At 41.4% G+C, this 18159-nt stretch overlaps 1 protein-coding gene and 1 pseudogene across 4 annotated transcripts; one reads left to right on the top strand and one right to left on the bottom strand.

Annotated features, from left to right (window-relative positions):
- Positions 1-3154: 3154 nt before the first annotated feature.
- Positions 3155-5026, top strand: LOC148695806 (uncharacterized; annotated as a pseudogene).
- A 6806-nt stretch (positions 5027-11832) lies between these two features.
- Positions 11833-17356, bottom strand: LOC137734995 (C-terminal binding protein AN-like). Of its 4 annotated transcripts, none has more exons than XM_088696349.1 (8): positions 16566-17324; positions 15574-15742; positions 15349-15479; positions 13790-14581; positions 13608-13655; positions 13393-13506; positions 12353-12445; positions 11833-12097 (listed from the first exon to the last, which is right to left on the bottom strand). In XM_088696349.1, the coding sequence occupies exons 1-7, from the start codon at positions 17166-17168 to the stop codon at positions 12371-12373; spliced, it is 1932 nt and encodes a 643-aa protein (XP_088552475.1). In that variant the 5' UTR covers positions 17169-17324; the 3' UTR covers positions 11833-12097; positions 12353-12370. The 4 variants fall into 4 exon arrangements, 3 of the variants coding, with proteins under 3 accessions (XP_088552475.1, XP_068330447.2, XP_068330446.2); XM_068474346.2 differs by having other exon boundaries at positions 11833-12036; positions 16566-17311; XR_011068595.2 differs by having other exon boundaries at positions 11833-12445; positions 13608-13686; positions 16566-17308.
- Positions 17357-18159: the final 803 nt, after the last annotated feature.

Raw genomic sequence — 18159 nt, 5'->3', positions numbered from 1 at the left:
GAAAAATAATTCAAAATTAGAATTTTTTATATTGTTGTTTCAATTTCTAGTTGGTTATATGTTTTTCATCAAATTAATTATGTTTGAAATAATTTAGTAGAATTATACAATTGTTTTATGGGGTAACTTGATATAGATCCAATTTTGTGAGCCATTAGTAGAATTAGTCCACTTCATTGAAATAGGTCCAATAATTGAGATTCCATGTATGTTTATTTGCAGTTTGTACCATATTTACCCCTTAGGCTTATGAATTGTACTAAATATACAAAATTTCTTAATTATGAGATTATTTATGGTTTAACTAATCCCTTAATTGTATGATTAGTTATAGCCATATAATCACCTCAACCCCCAGTCCGTTTCATCCCTCATTTTTTCCTTCTTCCAAACAATTCCCTCTATCAATCCTCCTCTTTTTTGTCTCTTCTTTTCATGGGTGATAGTTTTGTGTTCTTCCCTCCAAATTCGTTCCTTTAATGGCGGTATATTATATCATATTTATATTTCTATGTTCCGCCATGTAGGTTTCCAGCATTTTTCTTCCAATACAATAGGTAGTTTATTTTTGTTTTGCGGGTAGATTATATCTATTTTGTAGGTATAAAGCATTTTTCTTCCTATACAATAGGTGTAACATCCCACATCGCTCAGGGGAGTGATCCTTATATGTATATTCCCATCCCTACCTAGCACAAGGTCTTTTGAGAGTTCACTGGCTTCGGGTTCCATGGGAACTTCGAAGTTAAGCGAGTAGCACACGAGAACATTCCCATGATGGGTGACCCACTGGGAAGTTCTCGTGTGAGTTCCCAGAAATAAAACCGTGAGGGCGTGATCGAGGCCCAAAGCGGACAATATCGTGCTACGGTGGCGGAGCGGGCCCGAGATGTGGTGGACCTTGAGTCAGGATGTGACAATAGGTAGGTAGTTACTAGATTATATTGGTTTTGTTTTCTTCATAAATAGTAGGTAGTTACTAGATAATATTTTAGTTTGAATATTTAAATATTCAAAATTTAAAAACTGAATAAATGATAAAAAAATTAAAGAATTTAAATATTTTTCTGAAAGGGAAAAATTGATATCAAAATATGTAATTGAATAACTGGACTTGGTCCCAAAAACTACCTAAGTTTTTGGACCTAGATCCAAAAGCCCCTTGTTTTATTTTCAAAGTATAAAAATAAAAATAAAAAATAAATATTTACTTGCCCTAGCTCTTTTTCTTTTAAAACTAGTTAAGTTGCACAAAAGACAACTTATATGCCCTTGCTCTTGCCTTCCACCACCAGTTGCTCTTAACATTTGAAAAAAAATTGCAAGCAGGGTAATAATCTTCTCTTGCCATATCATTGTGTAACCACCAAAAAAAAAAAAAAAAAAAAAATCTTTATTAGCCCTCCTTTTTTTATTTAACCTTTCATAATAAATAAGTTCTTTTTGGTGGCCTTTTCAAATGTAGATAATATCTCCTCAATAGTAACAAGTAATTTTCATGTACGCGCGTGAAATTAATCAAAATAGCTGAATTCATATAATAAAATCGGTTTCTATTGAATTTACATTAAGAATAGAGAAAATAATATTTAATAACAACTGATTGAATCACATTATTGCTAGCCTATTATGAGGCTAAGCCCACCCCCTCTCCTTTAGTGTAGATAATATCGTTTGTTAAAAATAAAAAAAAATAAAAATCATTTGACAAATAATTTAATCATATTATTATGCGGGTGCGAAAAACTTTTTTTATAATTGGCATTACACACATCTTAAGATGTTTTAAACGTGTTTAAAAATAGAAAAAAAATAATATTTAATGAACAATTGATTAAATCATATTATTATTAGCCTATTGTGAGGTATTAATTAAAAATAAATAAATAAATAAATAAATAACTGTACAAAACAATTAATTATTAAAAAAACACTATTAAAATGACAAAAATCACTATTCAAAAGACATGTCGGCTTTATATATAAGAAGATAATATTAAACATTGTATAGTTTTCACTCAAAGGGCTATGCTGAGATGACGTCAGTATCTCTCAAATATAATATATTGTTCTCCAAAAGATGAAGACATGGAAGGAAAGCTCTAGAGTTTCTTACCAGCATAGTTGAGAGAAGCCCAATCCATTTGGCAACTACTAAACCAATAAACCCGATTAGTTTAATGACTTAATTATCAAATCAAATGTTAACCACACGATTAATTTAATGGGCAAAATACTCATGTATTAATATTAGTTGTGTGAAGCTAAAAATAATCACAAAGCGACATGTGGATTTTTGAATAAAAGAGGACAAAAATACCCTTGAGGCATACCGGGATTTATACACGCGAGCAGCGGACAATCATCCTTCAACCAAATCAAAAGTGCCCAAAATAGGTAAAAATTCAAAATCTATTTCATCGATCCTCATCCAATATTCTCTACAATGTAACTCCCAAAATCTTTCCTTTTTATTATATTTATTAGCTAATCAATTAGGTAATTATTCTATTAATTAGCTAATTGATTAGGTAATTATTCCATAACTCCCAAATTAACCTAAATCAAGAACCCAGCCCACCAACAAGGCTAGGTGGCCGGTCCTCTGTCACCTTAGGAGGCCGGCCACTCTCCTATTTAAACCTCATTCTTTTCCTCAAAGTTCACTTCCAATTCTCTTGCTAAAATTCTCTAAATTCTTCAAACATTTTTCCCTCAAAATTTTAACTTTGGGATCGGAGGATCTTCGGCCAAAGCCACCTATTCATCGTGGGCACATGAGGCTCTTGGTCTTAACCAAATGTGTTATTTGTTTTGTAGGTGCAATTTTGTCCAAGAACAAGGAGGAAGAAATTTGCATCCACAAATTGGTGCTTTCATTGAGAGTTGAAGTACACACACTCGTAAAAGACTCTTGCATAAAAGGTTTTTCTCTATTTTTTCTTGTCCATTTGTATATTTTTCCTACGTTCTTATTATTAGAAATTTTTATTTGCAAAGATTCTTTGATAAAACGTAAAAGAGAAATACAATGGCTAGAAATTTAGAAAATTCCACAAGTGAAAATTCCAATATTCAAGAAATAGGACCGTGGTGATCCACGAGGCTAAATGTGATCATAGGTGGAGACGCACCACCGCTATGGGGCTCCACCATGGCAACCACCGCGGTGGCCACCATGACCACTACCTACGGCGAGGTCCATGGCACCACCATGACGGCCTAAGCCATGCCATCTAAGCAAGCCCTAGCCGTGCCATCTAAGGCCCATGACACCAAAACCACGGCCTAAGCCATGTCACTCCAAGCCCAATGCATTGCCAAGCCGAGCCCTAGCCGCGCACCCACGTGTGTCGCATGCCAAGTAGCCCATTCCCGTGACCCAGCTTACTCCCACCGAGCAGCCTACTCTCGTGGCCCAGCCTGCTTTCACCGAGCAGTCCACTCCCGTGGCCCAGCCTACTCCTAAGGCCCAATTTGCTCCTGTGGCCTTCCAAGTAACCTAAATTGATCTAAGATTAGTTCAACCGTCCCGGCTTCAAATTTCCGGACCGACGATCGAACTGGGAGCATTTTCACCACATTTTTCTGCGGATTTGACATTTCCTAACTCAAATCTCGCGCCCAGAGTGTACCACACTTCCACTACTTAAGGAGACACATTCCTTCTAAGCTATTCTAACTCAAATGGAAAACAACACTTGTCTTGACAAGTTATAGAGTTGACGAGTGCCCACGCACAGCAGACGACCTTGGTGAACCAGCTCTTACAGCGCACCGAGATGCAACGTGCCATAAACGAGGTGTCTTGAAGTAGGACAAAGGAGACAAAGAACCTTTCTAGCAGCATCCCGGTAAGCAGCCACTCAATCAGCCACGAACCGAGCGCAGTGTACACTCCCAATTGGGCCCCCGAGATAACATATACTCCCATCTTAGAGCGCGGAGGAGCGCGCACTCTCAACTAGGCCCATAGACAAGCGTACATTCACGGTTGGGGTCACACTCCGATAGTCAACATGAGCAACCTTCCAGGCGAAGTGTTTATTCGCGACCAAGCCCGAAAGGAGCATCATTCACCTTACATCGGAGTAGGCAGCACAACGGACGGAGAGAAGCAGTCAATTAATCCGGCTCAAGCTCAACCAGCAGCCTGCGAAGAACTCGCTCGCCTGCTAAGAATGCACCATATACACCGCATCTGCGACATATACAACCCAAACACATGGAAGAGCAGCCTAGACCAGCAAGTCACGGCTGGGGGCAGCCGAGAGCTCTACTACCCCAACAAAGGCAAATTCAAGAAAAAGTAGAGAGACTCTTGACCAAGCGATTGCGTAATTTTCAACGCAACGAGGTCGCAGACAAGGCATTATGATGGAACATGACCAACATAAGTAGGTCACCCTTCACAGACGAGATCAAATGAGCAGAGCCTCCATGCGAGTTCATCATGCTATATTTCATATCTTTCAAAGGGGATGAAGACTCGGATAGACATGTAAAGCACTACCTAGGCGCAATGATCCTCTATCGAAACAATGACGATCTCATGTGCAAGATATTCGCCACCACTCTACAAAGCGAGGCGCAAGATTGGTTCTACACCCTGCCGTCACAATCTATCCGGAGTTTAGACGAACTTTCTTTGGTTTTGACCAAAGAATATTCATCCTATCGCTCGATAAAAAAGAAGTCCGACCATTTGTTCAACGTCAAGAAGAACCCAAAAGAGTCGCTTCGTGACTATGTGAAGAGGTTCAAAGCAGAGAAGGCAAGGATAGTTGGGTGCAACGACTCGATAGCTAGAGCAGCATTCCAAAAAGGACTTCCACCAGACCACCCGCTATTAAGAAAATTGATCATGAAAGAAGATCTAACTCTAGTAGACTCTTTCGCTTTAGCAGAGATGCATACACTTTGGCATGAGGCTCGCCAATGCACATTCAAGGACTTGAAGAAGCACCCGACATCACCTCCATACTATCCAAACTGGAAGCAGATGGGGACTTATTCATATGTTTGACGGTATCTGAAGCAGCAATAAGCTCTACCATCATATGAGAAGAGTTAGAGGCCCGACTACCTGTATTCCACAGTTCAAAAGCTCTCATCGATGCTATCAAAAATTCAAAAGCTAACTTTGGCGATAGTTGTTGCAACCCGAAAGCTCAAGTTTTACCTTCAAACGCACGTAGTCACCTTCATGACGCATTATTCCGCTCAATCCAGACGTGCGAAGATAAAGACGTAGACCTTAACGGATGCAAAGTTTTCTGATGAACACAACAACTCGGTCCAAAAGACACGCCAATGACATATGAACACTGGAAAGACACACTCGGAAGCAAGTTTTGCCTTCGTCGCCCCAAAAGATTCTACATATGAGCAACATGTATCGGCAGTTGAGCATTACCTTCGATTGCGCGTCACACAGCCCTAGCCGACCCTAATTTAGCTTTAAAATGGTCCAATACCGGCAATTGAGCATCTCCTGCTACGTGTAACATGGCCCTAACTCCACGACTCCCTGCCATGCATTCACAATGCAACAGAGCGACCTAACGATGCCTCGAATGCAGCCTAGCACGCCCTAGCCGCGCCTGCTCTACCCGATGGAGACTTCTGGCATTTGCATGTCGACGACTCATCCAACTACAAAGGTTCGAGAACAGGTGGTCTTTGTCACCCTAGACGATTCGATACCCGAACAGGCGATCAATCTAGGCTTTAAAGTACCCAACAACGAAACAAAGTATGAAACCCTACTAGCAGGCCTTCGAATGGCAAAAAACTTGACGGTAGACAACGCTCACGTGGATGCACTAGCCGGCCTAGGCTCTGCTTTCGACGACCAACTTAAACGCTCTATCTCGGAGGAATATCTAGACAAGCCAAACATAGAGGCGAAACCAGCAGCCGAGGTGTCACAGGTTAGTACAACTCCAAACTGGCAAGATTCCGTTGTAGACTACCTGGTTAATGGCACATTCTCCACGGAAAGATTGAAGTATAGGAAGCTCTAAATCAAGGCAGCACGCTATTACATATGGAACGGCATTCTCATTCGAAGATCCTACACCAGACCACATCTTCAATGTCTAGCGCCTCCCGATGACTTGAAGGTTCTAAGCTCAATATATGAAAGCGTTTATGGAAATCACTTCAGAGGTCGATCCTTAGCATAGAAGGTTCTTAACGCAGGCTACTATTGGCCTACCATGCACCAAGATGCTAAGGAGTTAGTATAAAAGTGCGACCGCTACCAACGCTACAAGCCTATACTAACACTGCCTGCTAGTGAGCTACACATGTATACGAGTCCTTGGCCGTTTATGCAGTGGGCAATCAACCTGGTAAGACTTATACCGCCTGCTACTGGGGGCAGAGGCATGATGATCGTGGCAACGGACATAGAGCACTTCATATAGAGGAACATCATTTGTCGATTTAGCATCCCTTAATCCATCGTCACCGACAACGATCTGCAATTCGTGGGCAAAGATATGGCGAAGTTCTTCCAAAAGTATGGCATCAAGTAGCACATGCCCACATAGAGATATCCTCAAGGCAATAGGTAGGCTGAAGTATCCAACAAGATGATCCTCGACTGCCTTAAGAAATCCTTCACCAACAAGAAAGGAAAATGGCCAGACGAACTCCTCGGATGTTTATGGGCATATTGCACCACCAAAAGATGAGCAACCGGTGAGACTCCTTTTTCTTTGGCATTTGGATCAGAAGCAATCATTCATTCCAATGCCATCAAGCCAAGTATCATCGCTCTACTACCAAGTATTGAGCAAAACAATAAAGAAATGGCCACAAGCTTAGATCTAGCAGAGGAGAAGTGCGAGCAGATCATCACCCGTATCGCAGCCTACCAACAACAACTCCTTTCCAGCTACAACAAAAGGGCCAAGATCCCGTAGTTCCAGCCCGAAGATCTAGTCTTAAGAAAAGCCTTCATCACTGCCCACAGAGAAGGCTCTAAAAAGATGGATCCCATCTGGGAAGGTCCGTACAAGATCAGCAGAGTAGGCGACAAGAGTAATTACACCCTTACCACTATGAAACGACAAAAAGATCAAAAAATAGTGGAGCGCCTACAAACGAAGAAGTACCATATGTGACCTCACACTACATCAAAGCCCAAAGACTCAAGCAGCTCGACGGGCACCACTTCACAAGCCGAGGACTATCCAGTTGTTATTCAGTTTCTACTTTATAGCTAAGCTCTGGTTCATTTCATTCTTTTTCAATGAGGAATTTAGAAGTAATCACAACTTGGCTCAGCTGCATACTTGCAACAATTGATCATTCCTGCACTGCAAAAGAAGAGACGTAGATTATGCCTCTCGAGGGACCAACCATGCTCTTGTTATCTTGCTTTTGTTTCTGCACATGGGGTTCAGCTGCATACTTACAACAACTTGGCTCATCGCAGGCATTGTGCCTCTCGAGGGACCAACCATGCTCTCTAGTGTGAAAGGGTAAACAAATTCCTCGACACCCACATAGGTCAACTCTCTAAGACGGGAGGATAAACTCTACACTTCGAATATCCAGACGTGGATGAGCCTGACTGCCCTAGTATAACTAGATACACGATGGCTTGCACCAGGATTCCTAGAAGTAGCCACAATGGTCTTTTTCAAGGCTTAGCTAACTGAAGGATTTTGGGTATTTTGGCCTAATCCGTGGAGAACTGGGCCCTAGATACGAAGGGGGCACATTACGCAGTACATCCGATGGACGGCTGCCCTGGAACCCTAAAATTGCTACTGAGTGCACTAAGGTAGCCTACAGTTTGCAGAAGGCTGCTTACATCTTGCCCTTCGAGCAGTAAAGCCACGCTAGACTTATACAACTGCACATTCTTGTGAAATGTTAAACAAGCTAGCGTGCATATATGAAGCTTTATCCACTGTCGACATGCTACGTAGTCGATAAGCTTCACCTCTGCCAAACGTGGAACAACTTACACTAAGTTCTAAGTGTTGTGATACTTGCTACGCAACCTACGAAATTAGAGAAAGCCAAGGTTAACAGCTTAGTGGTTACGTGGACTTGTCTGCTTCTGTAAGTAAGACATTCGGTTGCCAACCCTATGGATAACAACTTTGCAAAGTTCTACACCAACACCTACAGCTGCATAGGCTACGCGGGCCTATCTGCTTATAAAAAAGTAGCACGCCTGCCACTAGTCTATAAAGTCTAAAGGTTAGGGCATGAACAAAAGAAGCGAAGATGAAGAAAATCAAAGGAAGCATGTTTATAAACAACTAGCGAAGGCCGAAGGAGTTCAAGAAAAACAAGAACTACAAGGAAAAACAAAGAAAATCCTAAAAGCTACCTAGAAGACTACACTTTAGTAGCTTGGACATCCCACGACTACTCAGTCACCACACCTTCAGCAGCAGCATCATCCAGTGCTTCACCCTCAGCTATCCTAGCTTATACACCAACTTCTTCAACTACTTCACCAATGGAAGCCTCAAAAGTAAAAGCAAGCAAGTCTTTCGGAGAAATAAAGAAGGTCTAGAAACCTCGAGCCCATCTTTCTCACCTTTCAGCTGCACATTCTCCTCGAACAGACCAACATAGATGCGCTGCAACTCATCCACTTCCTTCTTCAGACTTTCGTTGATCTTCAGTACACCTTGAAGTTCCAACACTTGGGGTTCAAACCTATCGACGATTTTCTTAAAGTGGATCACTTGATTATAAGCAACAATCAACTCTTCATCCTTTGCATAAGTAGCGAAATGAAGCTCAAAAACTACAAACTCAAGATCTTGAATCTAAGGTATGTAACATCCAATCTCCGTTTCTGCACTTTCATACTTAACTTGGATCGTGTCAAGTCTAGTCTTCAAGTCAACGATCTCTTAGCAAGCGGTCTCAAGCTGCAGAGAAGTAAGGGCAGAAATATTAGACCCCTTCAAAGTAACGAGGAATAAGCTTCAGCTGCAATAGTCTTCACCACCTCATTGGCAGCTTTGTTATATCTGCATCATAGCAAGCAGAGCAGTCCTTCTATATTAAGTTGTATGCTTCGCAAATGAACTTGGGCAAACAAACCTTTCTAATGCCATCAACAAACTGGGCACAAGTGTATGTCTTTAAGCAAATCTGGTTTCAAGAGCACACAGATCTTAGCAGCCTCCTTAGAAGCAAGCTTAGTGGATTTCTCATAGCTGCCCATGCGAGCAGTCTCCTCATTCCCAAAAGGAAAATCAGTCTCAACAGTAGAGGGAGTGGGTATTGGCGCCGCTTTAGTAGCAGAGTCTACCTTATCGCTCTTCATAATAGCAGGCCTCTCTAAAGGTGAACTGGACTTGTCTCCCAATGGACGTCTTGGTACAAACTTCGGCACTAGGGGTATGATAGAACCTTTACGCTGAGCAATCCTATCAGTAATTGTATAAGCCATTCTCGACAAAGCAGGCGCCACATGCTCAGATCTAGCAGCCTCATTTTTCTTTCCATTGGAAGAAGTCATGTGAATCACAGGCCTCTCGGTAGCAGGCGAACCCTTATAAGCAGCAGAAGAAGTCTTTGGTTTTTTCTCAGCTGGCATCTGTTGAGCAGGCAGGGAAAATCTCTTTTCCCACCTTCACTTGCAGCGGGATCCATAAACAACGATTGGACGAGCCAATGCATCCGCCTTGATCCTATTCATCTCCTCTCTTGGGAGCAGCCCACATTTTCTCGACGAAGATGACTAAGCAACCAACGCCATTCACGGTACTCAGCAGGAGAGCTCAACCTATATTGGCTTTTCCTTCATTTTTTTCCTCTCAAACTAGCAGGCATGAGGTCTGCATGTCCAGCATTTTCAGTAGCCCATGAGGCTCGCGACTACCTCATTTCTCCCAATCACCGGTTGGCCCGTGTCAGGTCCAAGAGCCTAAAGGACATGAGCCATGCGGCTCGCCTAGCACTGTGCCCCAATGCCACAATCCGCGACCCTAGCCGCACAAGTTGCCCTTGGCTCTAGCCAAGTCGAGCAACCTGAAACAGTGGTCCTTGCCATAACACATCCTAGGCCTATGTCGAGCCGACTCCTTGCCTCTACCAGCCGACGTGTAACACCACCTCGACGGCTACCCCGCGACAGCACTATCCAAGAAGAAGACAAAAAAATTAAATTTTTCTTACATCGGTGCAGCATAGAGAAGACAAAGAAAGCAACGAAAGACGGTCCTTTGCACGGGCAAGATGTAGAAGATTGCTAGAGGAGGGGGAACAAATATCCTCTAAGCTTTCTCTCTTGTAGGGTAGAATAAATTGCTCTCCAAAGTTGATTTAATAACCCACTTAAGGTGGACTTAAATAAGCCTTGAGAGAAATTTATTTCCCTTTCCTAGAAGGATCTAATTTCCTATTAAAGAGGGAATTTACATCAAAATAGGAAGCAGTCCTAAGTTTCCTAAAACAGAAAGATCTATACACCTGCTGCCCTTTCCTACGAGCAATCCAACAGGTGTGGGGGCATTTGTGGGGCCAAAAATAATCACAAGGCAACACGTGGATTTTTGGATATAAGAAGACAAAAATACCCTTGAGGCATACCAGGATTTCTACGCGCGAGCAGCAGGCAATCATCCCACAACCAAGTCAAAAGTGCCCAAAATAGGTAACAATTCAAAATCTATTTCATCCATCATCATCCAATATTCTCCACAATGTAACTCCCAAAATCTTCCCTTTTTATTATATTGATTAGCTAATCAATTAGGTAATTATTCTATTAATTAGCTAATTGATTAGGTCATTATTCCATAACTCCCAAATTAACACAAATCAAGAACCTAGCCCACAAAGAAGGCTAGGTGGCTGGTCCTCTCTCACCCTAGAAGGCCGGCCACTCTCCTATTTAAACCTCATTCTTTTCCTCAAAGTTCATTTCCAATTCTCTTGCTAAAATTCTCTAAATTTTTCAAACACTTTTCCCTAAAAAATTCTAACTTTGGCATCGGAAATTATGCGGGCAAAGCACCCCACCGCCCCCCGATGTTGTCTAAGAACAAGGAGGAAGAAATTTGCATCCACAGGTTGGTTTTACAGGATCAGGATCCTCTCTTGAGCTTAGGGCTGAGCCTCTTGAGCAAATCACATAAGCAGTTGATTTTTGATCCAACGGCTACAAACAGGGAGCCCCTCTAAAAGTTTATAACAATTGCAGCCGTTGGATAAAAAATCAACGGTCCGTGTGATTTGCTTAAGAGGCTAAGCCTCTTAAGCTCAGGAGAGGATCCTGATTCGGTTTTACATAATTGGAAGGAGTATTAATTTAGTTGGTCAAACTAAACTGCATGGTTAATTAAGGAAAAGCCGTGTGGTTTAGTCGTTGGCATTTTGATTATCATATTTGTAAGTAGTGGCGTAGTCATAATTTTCAAACAATAGGGTCATAATGTTAACCACAAAAGCTTCATTGGACTATTTCATCAAGCACCTAGTTGGCACCTGCCAATTTATGTCAACATATGCCGAAAGTTTATGCCAACATATGTCGAGAGTGGATGCATGATACTATGGGTAAGGTTAAAGACAACCAAGGCTTTTCAACTAAAGTATTTCATACAAAAAGAGAGATAAAGAGACAAATATAATAGAAAAAGGAAGAGAAAGTTGCAATTTAGTTTGCTTATAGGGGCCATTCAGTAACAAAACTATTGATTACTTGTGTTCTTAACCCGAGTTCGTTGTACTACCCCCGTACCCCGTCCATAATATAGAACCGCGGACATAGACTTCGCAGAGCAGTGAGTTCCTCTCTTTGCACTCAAAATTTGAATGGTTATCGTTGCAATGTGGGTCAAATTGAAAGGGCAACAGAAATTTCTCTTTACTCCAAGTACTTGCACGAGTTTTGCTCGTGTCTCAAATGAATTCGAGCACATAACAGCAATTCCAACAGGAAGGCAGATATGGTTTGTGGACAACAAACATCGAACAGATTTTTAGTAAGGCTAATGCTGCATCACGTCACAGCTCTGGATTCCGCACAATAAGCACATCGAAAATCTGCAAATTGGTACGATGATGGAGAAACTTCCCTGAGAGATGAGTCATGCAACCGCCATCCCTTGGAACAAAGGATATCACTTATACATTACACAATACATGAACCTCATGTCTGGAGGCTGAATAACCCACAACACAAATCCTCTACCAGCTCATAACATTATGCGAGGAAAACCCGGAAAAAACAGAGAAAAAAGGAAGTGTAGAGAACCAAAAATAATAAGAATTAGAACGCTTTACAAGTTTCAAGCTGTTTTAAAATGATACAAGCCTCAGAAAGAGGAAAGAATCAGAATGAAAAAGTTAGGATTCTTACTCTTTTTCCTGTCGCAGTCTAATCAAGCCAGCGTGTAACCCCGTCGTCTTCCCCTACGGTGGCCAGAATCTCGATGCTTACATCCAAAACAGCCTACAGTTTTGTATCAATGAAGCATTCGGAAGATGAGAGGGATGAAATTGGCAGCAATAATTATAGTTTTATGAAATTCACATGGAATGAACATATGCAGTATTGACAACAGAAAATGTTCACTCTGAGGCATAAAAGCAAATCATCAGAAAATTATCCTTCATTGAACAATAAGTTCGTCCTTCATTGAATAATAAGCTTGACTTAATTAGCCAAACAAAACCCTCACAATTTAGCACTTCTACGACTATTTGGGCAGAGAATTACAACATAGAGTCTGGAGAACAAGAGGCAAATTTTTATAGTATCGTTTCCTGGTCAGTTAATGTATAACCCTTAAAAATAAATATAACGCAAGCACAAAATAATTTAAAATAATAGATTCGGGAGACCAAAGATTTAAACAGGAGAGTTTTCTTCTTTATTTATGCTCGGGGTTGGGGGAAGAGAGATGTTCGTCCAAAGAAAACTTAATCACCTATGGTTATAGAACTACCATTGCTCTTCACTGTGCACCATAGTTGGTAAACTACAGAACAGTATAGTACGTGAAAAATACATACATGTATTATTCAGCAACTTATCTAAAACGATACTTTGAAAATTTGGCCTTTTTTTACATTTTAATATTTATTTATGTTTGTTTTCCAATAATATGTTAAAAATACATATAGAAATACGTGAATTTTATATGTATTATTGAAAAATGTGTCTAGAGTATTAAACTTGAAAAGTACGTACCTACTTGTATCATACGTTGGAGTTTTTAAAAAGTGCAATTCAACAAATCATTAAGACATGTACGAAAAATGGAATTTAAAAAAAATACACTCAAGTACGTGTTTTTTACATTCAAAAAATATGTACGTAGTGTCAAATTCGCAATCTAAAATACATGAAAGCAGAATGTAATGCAAGTACATAAAATAACTAGTAAGGGAACTTACCAAAGGATTTCTACAGTTAACCAGCTTACATTCCCCCAAGGTACCTTCCAACATCCAACTCTCCCAGACATCGAAACTGTGACTAGCGAAGACAAATTCCATTCTTCTATTTATCTGCAATGTTAATGTAGCACTTGATTTTAATCCCAGATGTTTAAATAGTCAGGTAGTCAACTTTTAAGATCAATTTTTAATCTCATTCAAAGTAATATTACCTGTAATAACTTTCCACCAGCAGCAAAAGATCGCAAACCAATTGTGTCCTATAATAAGGAATCGATTATCTCATATCAGCTAACCAGATTGCAATTAACACAGTAGTCAGCATAGATTGAATAAAAGGCTTACAATTTAGGTCTTTAGGGCCAAGAGAATAAGTGAGTTCTTGCATACTTACCTTGCTTCTAATAACAATGAGAAACTGCGCTGCAGGATCTCTTTTTGTTACATTTGACATAGTATCTAGGAACCAACCACCACCTTTAACTCTTTGCCTTGAGACATGGAGAGTGGGACGATCTCTTGCATACAAAGAGACAACATACCCATCCTTCAACAGCTCACCAGGCTTTCCACTGAGCCTCTTAATAGATTTTTGAAGCTGTTCGGAAGGAGATACTTGCATTGATTCTATTGGAGTTTTCCTACTTCTCGAGTCCTCTGGGGAGGCAAACCGAGAACTTGAACTTAACGCTTGTTCAGTTCCACTCATAGCTGTATCTTCCTCCTGCTGTGAGGTACTTTCTATTTCTCGTGAAGGATCATCTGATTTTTGCCGGGTTTTTTGGTGTGCATGCCTCTTTTTGGCTTTCTTACCTGATCTGCCTCGTCTTACATCAGGTCGAGTGGCACTTTGAGATAAATTTGAAAGTTGGTGCTGGCTAAGAGACCCCTTGGATTTAATAGCTTCTTTATTCTGAGAGCTTTCCGAACTTGCATGATTGACTTCAGTTGGTTGCTCAACAACGGATAGCTGCAAGTTACTTTCTCTGTCCAGCTTATCCGACTCTTCATTTTTATCACCTATTTCACTTTCATTCTCCTCATCAGATACAGAATCTTTTGGAACAATCCCGTCAAAAAAGAATGCCTGCAATATGGAGATAGCTTTCTCCCTTATCTCCATCCATACTTCTTCACTATAATCTGCACTGTGTGGCAGTATCAACACGTTGGGCATCTCCTTTACCTGAAGTAAACCCAAGATAAGATATCTTAGCACCAACCTGGTATATCGAATTAAGATGCTCCTCATGGGCGTCATTCATGCATGTGTAGGAATAAAGACGAAAAATACATAGAATATACTATCATCCAGAAGCAGGTGAAATTTCCATACCCTTCCGCCTTTCATGCCCAAAAGTTATCTTATCACATTTTAACAGCACACAAAACACCATGTGGTTTCAAATAAAGGCTACAGAGCCACATGTTAGTTCAAAGACAATTTATGCTAAGAATGTAGGTGCATTTTTTTTCCTACTCCTATAAGAAAAATCTACATCTAATAATGTGGTTTCAAAGAAAGGCTACAGAGCCACATGTTAGTTCAAAGACAATTTATGCTAAGAATGTAGGTGCATTTTTTTTTCCTACTCCTATAAGAAAAATCTACATCTAATAATTCAGATACCAAGTGGGCAATCAATGAGAAGATGGGTGAGGCTAGAAAGAAAACAACCAGACATACACATAAGTTGCCTATTAGTGCGTACAGTTCGCAAGAGAATATGGTTTATAAATAGTTGAAAGCTCCCAAGCTTTTATGAGCAAGTCCTGACATTCAAACATGGCAAGAAAGTGGCAAAAACTCCAGCAACGGAGTGAAAGAGAAACTAGACTAACTGGATATAATGAAAAGCACACTGAAGCAATCAAGCACAAGTATTTGCCAGAAATTGACACAGTTACACAGCCTACGGTAACATATAGATAGCCCACAAAGAGTTAGCATACCCATGCTTCCATCCATTGTGGCCCTTCAGCACCATCTAAAGCACAACCAGCTAAAATTCCATCAATCAGAAGCTGTTTCACAGAACAATCGTCCAATAGTTGACAGCTTCCTGTGTTTACCAGAAATGAACCTGCACAACAAGACTTAAAAATCATTCCATGCTAATATAAAATACAAGGACCACAAAACTCCTTAAACAGGGATCAAAATGAAGAATAATGTACCAGGCTTTACATGCTGTAAGCATTCAGCATTTAGAATCTGAACTGTTTCATTCGTCAGAGCACAGTGCAGTGAGATGAGGTCACTTGCAGCCAATAAATCATTAAGTGTATCCATTCTTCTGGCAGCAGGTGGAAAGCTTATGTGAGACCTGCTCACTTTTCCATTCACCTGAGATATTGTATCAGGCAAAACGTTTATACAGTACATAATAAATTCAACCAGAAGAACCAAATATGAGACGCTAAAGTTAGTTCCAAACTAAAAAGTACACAGTGCCAATTCTTAGTCAATTTCCATCAATAAAAGTGGCAAAAACAATTTTATTTCCATAAGAAGTTTCATTAAGTTTACAAGTCGCTTAATTTGAAAAATATATAGTGAAACCATTTCAAGACACTATACTTTCCAGAATTCATATAATCTTTAGGATACGAGGAAGCAGTACTTCGCAACTAAAACATCAACGTGTACCCACCACCCCAATAGATAATTAAATAAGTAAAAAACTAAAAGTCCACAATTTCTCGACAAGTAATGCATTCTGCTCCAATAAACCTAACCCATTCCAATCCAAAAAGAAAATATTAATGAACCACAATTTAACTTCAAACATCAAAATGAACCAAATCTACTCTCTCTCGGTTTTTTTTTTTTTTTTTTTTTTTCCGCTACCAGATTCATAGTCAATTATACAGTTATACTACATTTTAGGTTGGGAACGTAGATTAGGATCGAATACCCAAACTTTTCCACATTTTCCATCATAATATGCTTCAATAAACATCAGAAAGAAGTTCACTGTCTCAGCAATATCAATATGAACAATAAAAAGCACATTCAAATGTCACATATTTCAGCTACTCAAATGTTAAAACTTAAAAATGAATTCAAAAACTTCAAAAGATGCACTCTTCGAGCCACTAAACATCGATTTTTAGTTCAGTTTAGCTGAATATGAGTTTCAGAGAACTAAATTTGATCGAATCAGTACCTCTACATCTTGAACATCGAAATAGAGAACGTTCATTTTGAAGGCCAAGCTCCTTGTGGCCAGAGACCTAGCCGATGCAGATCTACCGATAATCCCCAAAACCAAGCCTCGACACCGTCTCATCCCGCGGCACAGCGGTTGGATCGAGCCGAGCCATCCCGAAGCGGAGAGTGTGTGGCGGGAGAGCATGTGCGTCCGGCGCAGCAACCCGAGGAAGAGCGCCATGACCGTGTCAGCAATCTCTTCGGCGCGCGATACGTCTACGTGGATGAGCCGGAGCCCCAGGTCTGCGGCCAAGGCCGAGTCTACGGCGCGGTCGGCGGAGCCGAGGCAGAGGATGAGCTGGTAGGGGCGGAGGCGGCGCTGGGCGGCCCGTGGGAGGTAGGCGAGGGACTGGAGGAGAACGGCGGAGGCAGACTCGATCTTGCCTTCCGCGAGACGACTGAGCGGCACGTGCTCGACGGCGGCGACGCCGGACAAGGAGTCCTGCTCCATCCCAAAATCATCGATGCAATTGAGAGTGACGACCAAGGGAAGCGATGAGGGTGAGGTGGTAGGGCTGTTACGGTGGGGCATTGTCACAGGGGATCTGGTGGTGCTCATGGTCGGTGGTGGTGGTGATGGTGGATTAGGGTTTTACGCTTGTAATTTTGGGCATTTCTTGGGGTTAACTCTAGTGATGGCTCTCATTTCTTTGCTGGAGAGTTGAGAGCTTCGAGTGGCCATCCTTGCACCCCTACTCCTCTTTGGCTCTGCCGCTCTGTTCACCCACTACTTGCCCCTCTCATTTTACATAATTCCCCTCATGTCCCCAACACTTATTTATTTTTTTTTAATTTTTTTTTAATTTTTTTTTTTGTGATTTTACTTTTAATTTTTGTTTTGTTTTTTTTTTTTGAAGAGCTGGCTTCCATTAAAACCAGGGCCGAAGCCAAAACGCAACAGAAGCATACCGAGAGCAAGCTACAACAGAAACCACCACAAATTACAGAGGAGGAGGATCAACACCACCTACCGAGCCTAAAGCCAGAGTCACCCCCATCCCTAGCAAAACAAAATTAAGGAGGGCAAGGCAACCCATCCTTGTTCAATACATGGACCAACGAAGATGGAGGGAGATTTACCCAAGTTACATCGCACATCTCCGGATTACTTCTCGACGCCAACACATGCGCCGCCAAATTGGCCGATCTCGGAACCCAAGACCAGCGACAGTCCTGAAAGACCCCCCTAAGGCGCAAAGCCTTCGAAATAACGGGGAAAGCCTCCCATCTGCCTCTCAAATGCCCCTGAGTTAAATTAAGGATGTTCTCCTGTGAATCGGACTCCACTATGATGCTTTCCAACTCCAACTCTTTGGCCAGCTCACATCCTAGCAAAATCGCAGCAGCCTCAGCAGCAGCCACACTTGGGGCCCCAACCCGACCACTTTTAGCTGCCACAAACTTCCCCGCATGATCCCTGATCACCACACCAGCATAACCGCTTTTTGAACTCGCAATCCAACTCGCATCCACATTCACCTTCATGAAAGGATGGCCAGGGGGACCCCAGCGGGTAGGAGGGTCAGAAAGAGAGGGATTCCTCAGAGGAC

Source organism: Pyrus communis, chromosome 7, assembly GCF_041283825.1.
Source record: "Pyrus communis isolate YQ-2024b chromosome 7, ASM4128382v1, whole genome shotgun sequence".
NCBI classification, from domain to species: Eukaryota; Viridiplantae; Streptophyta; class Magnoliopsida; order Rosales; family Rosaceae; genus Pyrus; species Pyrus communis.
The sequence above is the reverse complement of the archived record's forward strand: the minus strand, read 5'-3'. Positions and strand labels throughout refer to the sequence as shown.